The following is a 9,768-nucleotide window of genomic DNA, read 5'->3' as shown; positions in this document are numbered from 1 at the left end:
CTGTGTTGGCCACTTTTAAGCAATGTTGTAAGAGAGGCAGAAAAATCCTAGTTAATTGCATTTCATTAAGTTTTAGGAAACTCAGTCTGGTTTGGGAAGGTACAGAAATTAATACCTATCTACGGAAGTAGAAGTGGCAGAAAGTACCTGTTTGACAGCAAATGACTTGTCAAGCAGAACAATACAGCTCTGTTCTTTTTGTCTTGTCCCTGTCTTGGTGTCATAGGGAGGGGCTGAAATTATTACAGTGCATTTGCATACATCTCTAGGACGTAAGGCCTCAGTACATTAATTTTTCCAAATTAAGCTTCTTTGAAAACAAAGCTGTTTATTCAACTGAAAAGAATGCTTTTACCCCCCAGTACTGTTACTGATGAATTGGAAAAGAGCATTGAGAGTAATTTTATAACTATTCTGTCTTAAACAACGTGGAGGTAAAATTAGTCTGGTTTAAGTCTCCTGTGTATTATTTTTCTTTCTGTAGAGTGGGTCTTAGTAACTCAGCCTTCAAAGTAGGAATGCAGAGTTCCTGAAAACCTGAGAGCAGATATTTTCCAAAAAAATCACAAACAAGCAAGTTAAGTAGTATGCAGCAGTTTAACTAAAAGATTACAATGTGATTGAATCTTAATTTAAGGATTATTTTACATAAACTGCAATGGTAATATCTTGTAGAAAATGTATAGTGAAAGCTTTGTTTCTTTTTCTAAGCACATTAAGAAAAGCCTGTTTTATCCACTTACCTGCCATCCTTAAGACATTTTTATTGCTGTTCCTTTAATGTGGGATTATTTGAGTCTACCAGTTTACCTCATGACAGAGCTCTTCTGCCTTAATCTGGATACTTACTGTTCATTTGATGGTAATATTAGAAAATTAAGACAATAGTTCGTATGTATTCAGAATAAAAGGTCATGTTACTGCTGTATATGTCCAGGAGCATTCAGCACCTGTCAAGCACTATTATTTCTCCAGTCATGAAAAAGCTTTGCATACAATAAATATATGCATTTGAATGCAGATAAAATGAAGATAAACAACACGAAGATACAACAATAACAGTGTTTTGAACTATTGAGGATGTGTAACTTGTATAGTGTTTTCAAGTGGTGGTTACCTTTTTCTTGCCCATTGCTTCCCTTTATTCAGAATAACTTTCCATCTGAAGTTCTTGGAATATATACATCACTACAAAATACGTACTCTGCTTGAAGTTAAATAGTTTCTGCTTTACTGTGGGTATAGCTTGTTATTAAAATACCCCATTGGCTGACTGTCTACTTTTAATATTGTTATTTTTCTCATTAAACCTTTGGAATGTAGAATCATGGAATAGTTGAGGTTGGAAGAAACCTCTGAAGGTCATGTAGTCCAACACACCTTCTCAAAGCAGATAAACTGGAGCAGGTTGTCCAGGACCCTGTCCAGTTGGGTTATAACCAAGTCTGAGGGTGGAGACTACAGGCTCTCTGGGCAACCTGTAGAATGTATCAATTCTAATTTTTATATTTTGAGCTGAATTGATGTGGAATAAAGATACTTAAACAGGTTAGTGGCTGCTTCTGGTGAAAATGTGAAGAAGTAATCATGCAATATAACTTTTTTTTTTTTTAATTTCATACAGAAAGGGATTTGGGAAAGCCAAAATATGATATGGATAGAACAGATCCATTAGAGAACAACTATACCCCAGTTTCTTCTGTGACAAATATTTCATCCGGCCACTACCCTGTCCCTACACTGAGCAGCACTATTACTGTTATTGCTCCTGCTCATCATGGAAATAACACTACTGAAAGTTGGTCAGAGTTCCATGAAGAGCAGCTGGACCACAACTCTTACGGAAGACCTCCGCTGCCAAAGAAACGCTGTAGAGATTATGATGGTAAGTCTGTATTTTTTTTAATTGCTTCCTGCAGCCCTTTTCTGAAAAGATTGAGGTCATTTTCCTTTCTCCTCCTGATCTCCTCTAATACTGTGGGGTTTTTATTACACAGTTCTTGAAGGCAAGTCTTACCCCACTTTTTATTAACTTAGCTTTTAGACAGTTTCCTTTGTGTTTGTATATTTTTTTTTAGTTACTAGAATTATTTTATCTAGACAAAAAATAGTCTATTTATATAAAAAAAGTTATTAAAAAATCCAGTTTTACTCAGGTTTTCTGTCTTATGTTCAAGCCAAATACTGTATTTCATAGTTTCGTCCATGATCAGCACCTTACTGATTTCTTGGGTTTTTTTATTCCATATCTAGGAGACAGTTTTTACCTAGAAAGTTCTAGGGCTGCAATTTCCCAGGCTCATGTTAACCCATTTTTTCCATGTAGGCGTTTCTTAAAATTGGGTGGCTTTTTGTGCTTATCTGTGCCTTAAGCTATCATTTTACATGTCTTGTGCCAAAATCCACGCAAGAGACTGCTGCAGTTGGCAGTGACTTCACTAAATTCAGCGAGTCAACCTGTTAGTTCAGAAAAGTTTAAATTTTCCCCTAAGGTTTTTTTCTGAGGTGGTCTGTTTGTTTTATCCCACAATGGCAAGCTTAAGACCTGGGCCAGTTTACGTTCAGAACTCTGATCAGAATAGAATTTATTTTTAAGTAAAGAAAACAGGAGGCTGAGCCCCCAAGCGTTGGCAGAGTTGTACTTGTGAGGAATAGCTTTGCCATGTACGTCACAGCAATACTGTGGAGCAAGTCGAGATGTGAAAGTGCAGTTTTCAAGTTTTCTTCTAATGCAAGCTGAGCTGCAGAATGATGTGTCATGGTCTCCCAGCTGTACAGGTATTTTTGAAAGGAACAAAACATGCGGGCTAGTATACGTTTGAAGTAACATCTCCAGGCATAACACTGGGACTTCGTACGTTTAACAGTCTGTCTTCTGCAGCAGCTTATTACTTCCAATTTCTGAGTATTGAAGCAAATGATAATGTGTTGGAAAACTGTGATACAGTTGTCCTCACATTTTTACTGTTTTATTTGTTTTCCCTATGTTTCTTACTGTTAAAAAAATCTCTCAGTAGATACCTCTTTGATTTGTTTTTCTCATGGCTCTTTGTGTCTTCTATATTTATAAGTTCATCTCTCCATCTCTTAGTGGCTAGCTGGTTCCAACATACTGCTTTTCCTGACTGCACTTTCACATTTTCTACTTGACCCTCTGCACAACTTATGTTTTTCCTTAACATTTCAGTTTATATGTTCTGTAACTTTTCTTGAAGATGAAGTAATACAGACTACTTTTCGGCATCATGTTTTGAGGAAGTGGCCGCTCAGCTTGCTTCCTGTTTCATCAGAAGACGTTTTAAACTTCACGTTGTGTTGTATTGTATTGGGTTTTTTTTGTGGGCGCTGTTGCTAAACCGATAATCATAGAATAGTTTGGGTTGGAAGGGGCCTTTAAACGTCATCCAGTCCAACGCCCCTGCAATGAGTGGGGACACACCTTCAACTAGATCAGGTTGCTCAGAGCCCTGTCCAACCTGACCTTGAATGTTTCCAGGGATGGGGCATCCACCACCTTTCCGAGCAACCTGTTCCAGTGTTTCACCACCCTCATCGTAAAAAATGTCTTCCTTATATTCAGTCCAAATCTACTCTCCTTTAGTTTAAAAGCACTATGCCTTGTCCTGTCACATCTGGCCCTGCCAAAAAGTCTGTCCCTGTCTTTCCTTTAAGCCCCCTTCAAGTACTGAAAGGCCACAACAAGGTCTCCCCAGAGCTTCCTCTTCTCCAGGCTGAACAACCTGTCCTTGTAGAAGAGGTGTTCCATCCCTCTGATAATTTTTGTGGCCCTCCTCTGGACCTGCTCCAATCTTTTACTTTTGTGGAAAAGAAAAAAAATGAATGCATATTCATTTTTATTTGTATGTTTGTATTTCATATTTACATAGGTAGGTATATGTAGACATAAACAATACATATATATGTAAATAAAATTTTTTTTCTCCTACATAATCACATTAAACTATGGCAAAGTATTCTAATTCTTTCTGAAATAATTGCAAAAGAGAAAAAAATTGGAGGGAATTTTCTCATGTTGGAATTTTATATTAATATATTAAATTCTAACTTTAATAGGGGTTTTTCAATCCCAGTATCTGCACTTTTTACTTAGAAACACTGTGGTTTTGTTAATGTAAAGACACCTGGATTTCATTCTTTGCTTTCACAGTTTATTGCAATTCAGTGCAGAATTAATTCTTTGAGAAAAATCAAACTCCTATGTTTATTCTGCTAGAAGGTCACTGCAGTCTTCCTGTGTGCTGACTGTTAAAATAAAGTTAAATGGCCAATTTCATTTTATAAATTTCTGCTGGTATGTGAAGCTCTTAATTTACAAACTGTTGCATTACGCATGGAACATCTCATATCCACTCTGAATGAAACTACAGCTATTGAATACCAACAGCAATTCTCTTTGGTTTTGATGTTTCAGAAAAGGGTTTCTGTATGAGAGGAGACATGTGCCCTTTTGATCATGGAAGCGATCCAGTAGTGGTAGAAGATGTGAATCTTCCTGGCATTCTGCCTTTTCCAGCGCAACCCCCTGTTGTCGAAGGACCACCTCCTCCTGGACTTCCTCCCCCTCCACCAATTCTGAGTCCTCCTCCTGTTAACCTTAGACCTCCAGTGCCACCACCAGGCCCCTTACCACCTAGCCTTCCACCAGTAACAGGTAATTAAAAAAGATTAAAACCTATTTTTTAGTAGAAAAGCCTGGTTGTTACTTGGGTTGTATGCAGTGCAAAAAACTGTTTTAATAATTCCAACTATATTTCAGGAAGTTGTATTATGCTCTACTATGGCATAGCTTACCCCAAAATAATTGTTTTTTTATAGTAATTGTTGCATAGTTGATTGTTGTAAAATGTGCACGTTAAATGTGAATCTTGAATATGGAATAATATTTTTGTTGTGTTTAAGCAAAAACATGGCATAGCAAAACTCAATTTCTGGAGTTTTATAGGAGAAGTTGTCTGAAACTGGCTACTGTTAGAGAAGAAGGGAAAATCCTGGGGGGGGGGGGGGGGGGGGGTTTTGAAAATATATTTGGTATTTCAGTTGTAACACTAAAATTAAAAAGAATTCATGACACATCAAATTTACACCTGAAAATACATAATTTGCGATTAATTTTGAAACTAAACTTGCAAAGTAACTGAGAAGTAAACAAGCTGGAGAATTTTCTTCTTCCATTGGGAAGTACTTTGGCTCAAGTACTAAAAATTACGTGAATTTGCTGGCTGTCATTTATAAAATAGCAATTTAGTATTCAGTTCCCTTGTGTGGTTTAAAAACTATTACATTAGTTTTATGTGATTATTCCTTTCTCTTTTTTTTATGAACTTAGATGTCCCACTTGGTAAAATTATTCAAGAACAATTGATATTTGATATTGCTTGAACGTTTCCTAAGCTGTTTTCATTTTCAGTTGGTAGTATATTTAAGTAAGAACTGCATTTATTTATTTAACTTAGTATAGAGAGTAACTGTATTGCTCGGGTGATCAGTTGTGCCTCACATGCTATTTCCAGATCCATGTGGAAAGTCCAAATATGCGATTTGGTATCTTTTCCAAAACGTGGTTTTGCCAGTGATTAAATTGAAGATCTGGCTTGACTGCTTTGCTTTGAAAGTGTTAAGTTATCTGTTGTAAAAAAAGTTAAACCAACCAAAAAAACCCTCAGCTTTAAGAAGGATCTGTTTGATTTTCTAGCAGAGTTGTAGGTATCTTCTTGGGCATTTGGAAAAATAATTTTAATCAAGTTAGTTATTGTAATCATTTTTGTTATACACTATTAAAAAATAGAATTTGTTTCTTTGAGGGGGGGTTTTACAGAGCTTTAATGATCTTCTGTTGGTGAAGGTAAATACTGGCTTAGTTAAATTTTGCTTCTAGAAAGAAGGTGTTAGGAGGGTTGTTGAACTATTCAAATGCTTTTCTCTGTAATCTAAGTTCTGAGTCATTTGCTGGTGGAGAAGGTTTCATATGAATGAATGGTACAGCACTGTCTGTATACAAGCCCTCTCACCCCCTTTTTTTTTAAATAGCCTTAAAAACATTTCAGATCAATTTCCCTATGAGTTGAGTGTAATGTAATCTAGTGGTTAATAAATGAATGCACTGATTTCCTTCGTTCTTGGCAGGACCACCCCCTCCACTTCCCCCATTGCAGCCTGCTGGCATGGATGCTCCCCCAAACTCAGCAACTAGCTCAGTTCCTACTGTTGTTACGACGGGTATTCATCACCAGCCGCCTCCTGCTCCACCCTCTCTTTTTACAGCAGGTGTAGTACTGAGGCTTTGCCCACAAGGTTTGCTAAATAGAATAACATTGATTCATATTATACTGTACTTTTTAGAGATTATAATTTCATAGTTTGGGAGAATAAGTTTAGAATAAGTGTCATTTAGACTGTGACAGTAATTTAACGCCGTATTTCTAACCGAGTTCAGGACGGAAGTAAAATTTGCATGTAAAATGTGAATCTTGACTATGGAATAATATTTTCGCTGTGTTTAAGCAGAAAACTTGGCGTGGTACTTTTTAGGATAGTTGTTGTATAACTCTTCCATTGTAACTATATCTTGTAATTAAATGAAATGCGCTATTTGAAACCTTAGGGGGTTTAACTGCTATTTATTTTAATGAGACAATTTCTTTGTTACCAGAAACGTATGACACAGATGGCTATAATCCAGAAGCTCCAAGTATAACAAATACTTCAAGACCTATGTATAGACACAGAGTACATGCCCAAAGACCAAATTTGATAGGACTCACATCAGGTGATATGGATCTACCACCCAGAGGTATGCTCTCAAAGCTATACTTACTTTGTTTAGCTGCTTTTCTTACATTTACTGCAGACTGAGGCATTTTTCAGAGAATGTAATACTGGAAAATACAGTATTTTTTAAAATCTTTTTGAATTAATAAAAGTTTAATTGAATAGGGAATTATGCTCATAGTTGCTTTGTTGTGTGCATTTTTACAGAAAAAATGAAATCTCTTGCTAGAGTATTGTACGGTTTATACTTGCTTTAATAACTGGTCACTTTGTACATCTTTTATACAGAAAAAAATGTTAATATTTCTGTAGCAGACTCTTAGGATAATTTTTGCTGCGGAGAGGAGGGAATCATTTTTATGGTAGCAGACAGTTACACATGAGTAATCTTAACATCATAGTTCCTGTGGTCCTGAGAAGAAGCAGCAGCATACAAAAGGAGAAAGGAAGAGTGATTAAACCAATTTTTTTAATGTGGGTTTGTTTAAATTTGTATGTATTTGTATTTAATCTTACTATGTTTCTGTTGGTGTATTTTCAGTGAGTCGTCCCCCAATATGATTCCTGTTCTTCAGCAAGAGCTACTCCTCTCCCACTCCATCCCTAAATCTTGCTCTTAGGTTTTCAGTGCTCTGGAATACTGTACATTTCCTATCATGAGCATTTTTGTGTGTGCCATCTAATAGTAGAATGAAGGTGTTAGCAGAAATGGCATCAGCCTCAGGGTATTGTATGGGACATTGTGAATCAGTGAGTGCAGTCATCTTGAGGCAGATGCCTTCTGTCATGCTTCTTTTTTTTTTCTTTATGTATGATGTTACTTTGACAAAATGAAAGCTATTAGCAATTTTTGTCTGTCACAGCATCTGTTGATAGTTAAGTCTGTGACCATGATTTGATCCAGTTTGAACAAGGATCATAGTAATTTCAAAATAGAACAGCTGTGCTTTTCAATGCAAATTCAGAATACCTTTTTACAGTCAAATACACAGAAAATACAAAAAATATTGTAACATGTTTTCATCTGTTTACAGAAAAACCTCCTAATAAAAGTAGTATGAGAATAGTGGTAGATGCTGAATCCAGGAAAAGAACAATTGGTGCAGGGGATGGTGGAGTTCCTACAAAGAAGACTTGGTTTGACAAGTGAGTGCTCATTAACGCAAGGCTGGCTTAATAGTTGAAATTCTGTGGGGCTCTTCTGTAATCTGAAACATATATAAATCTATGTAATTGCAAACAAGTAAACTGTGAATAAGCTGACTGCACTAAAATAAATCACACTACAGAGTGATCTGTACTTGACTGTCTTCTCTCAGAGGCAGTATAGAGATAGCTGAAGTTGCTTTGGATGATACCAAGATCTACTCCCTGAAAGCTGGAATGATCTAAGAAACAGAGAAGAATGGTTGTTAGGGATGCCTGATTTTAGTTTTGAAATGTGAATTGTATAATTTCTATTTTGGATTGAGTTGCCAGGTATGTTACTGACAGAAAATACAGGGTGCAGTGCTTAGTCTGGGGTGACAGAAGGTTGGAAGGGATTTTAAGAGATCACTGGGAATGACGAGAGCCTTGAAGTAATAGTTATTTGAAATGTTAGTGGGGAGATTCTGTGGAATATTGGAAAAATAGTTTTTGGAGAAAAGCAATGTGGAAGTCAGGACTTACAGAAACAAATTATTGTAAATTACCTCGCAGATTTAATCTCTGGGGTATGCTGAGAGTTATCGTGGGGAAAACTGCAGGTATATGGGCCTGTGTGCTGTACTCTTCTACACTTTTCTAAAATAACTTTTTTTTTTTCCCCGAGTCTTTGTGTTTCATACACATGCTCCTAAGCAAGCATATACAATTTAACATTGTGTTTGCTAGCTTGCTATGGATTTCTGGCTTGATTTTTATTTGTTGCAGGCAAAATTTTAACAGAACAAATAGTCCAGGTTTCCAGAAGAAGGTGCAGTTTGGAAATGAAAATACAAAACTTGAATTGAGGAAAGTTCCCCCAGAACTTAACAATATCAGCAAACTTAACGAGCACTTCAGTAAGTTTGGAAACTTAGTCAACCTGCAGGTAAGAGTCAGAAAAGAGAAGGTAGTATGTTTTGATTTAATGATAAAGGTAGTTGCTAAAAGGAGAATGCCAATTGATTTTTAACTGGTTTCCTGAAACTGTTCTCATTATTTTCCTGACTTGTTTCTTAAACATGATCGCATTGTTTTTAATGGAATTGTCATTGAAGAAGCAGAAATGAAATGTTCTAGTCTTCTTTTGGATTTTGAACAAATGTTTTCCTCACAGATAAGACTTTTTAGAAACATTTGTTTAGAACATTGAAAATTGACTGGAAGTGTTTTTTCCTTCAACCCTTTTCTAAAGTTCGGATTTGATATCATAAACTCTGTATTATTTGAGATAAATTGTAAATACAGAAAACCTATCTCTCATCCAGAAAGCAGTCCCGGTGATATAATTGCTTTCTAGTCCAATAGTAGCAGTGGTTTATCTCGTATAATTACTTCATAGTGTGTCTGAGGGACCCACATTTATAAACAGAAATAAGCAAACAATTAGAGAAAGATACAAAAGATGCAAAGAACTAAGGCCTGACTTAAGTTGATGTTACATATTGGAGGCTGTACGTGTAATGTCAGTATTTCATAGGCAGTCTCTAAGCTACTCAGTCTGATCTTTTATCATGTTTCATTATCAACAAGTTTCAGATGCGAGCTAGTGGGTTTATGTACTGTTTCTTGTTTGTTCTGAGAGGTCGAATGGAGAGGTGTAATAAAATATTTTTGTGCGTACTGATACAGTACAGAATAAGCCTCCCATGCCTGTCTGAACACTGAGGAAATTTAAAACTCTACTAATTGCTCTTAAACGTTTCTTAAGCCTTTCCGTAGTTCACCTAAGAATATGGGTGTATTAGCAGGTAGTATGATTCAGTAAGGCAAGTAAAATTGTGTGTGAATGTG

At 36.2% G+C, this 9,768-nt stretch overlaps 1 protein-coding gene across 7 annotated transcripts in view; it reads left to right on the top strand.

The window, feature by feature from the left end:
* The window catches only part of RBM26 (RNA binding motif protein 26), a 53,252-nt gene that overhangs the window by 16,002 nt on the left and 27,482 nt on the right, over nt 1–9,768 (top strand). For 5 of the 7 annotated variants that reach the window (XM_035895207.1, XM_035895203.1, XM_035895204.1 and 2 more), the window contains exons 6-11: nt 1,625–1,885; nt 4,433–4,672; nt 6,145–6,312; nt 6,671–6,811; nt 7,824–7,935; nt 8,704–8,863. In XM_035895207.1, coding sequence (XP_035751100.1) covers nt 1,625–1,885; nt 4,433–4,672; nt 6,145–6,312; nt 6,671–6,811; nt 7,824–7,935; nt 8,704–8,863 — 1,082 coding nt within the window. The remainder of the gene's footprint in view (nt 1–1,624; nt 1,886–4,432; nt 4,673–6,144; nt 6,313–6,670; nt 6,812–7,823; nt 7,936–8,703; nt 8,864–9,768) is intronic. The other 2 variants (XM_035895205.1, XM_009639685.2) reach the window with 1 other exon arrangement.

This window comes from Egretta garzetta, unplaced genomic scaffold, assembly GCF_000687185.1.
Source record: "Egretta garzetta isolate BGI_Z169 unplaced genomic scaffold, ASM68718v1 scaffold335, whole genome shotgun sequence".
NCBI classification, from domain to species: Eukaryota; Metazoa; Chordata; class Aves; order Pelecaniformes; family Ardeidae; genus Egretta; species Egretta garzetta.
This window is presented reverse-complemented; position numbering and strand designations above follow the sequence as displayed.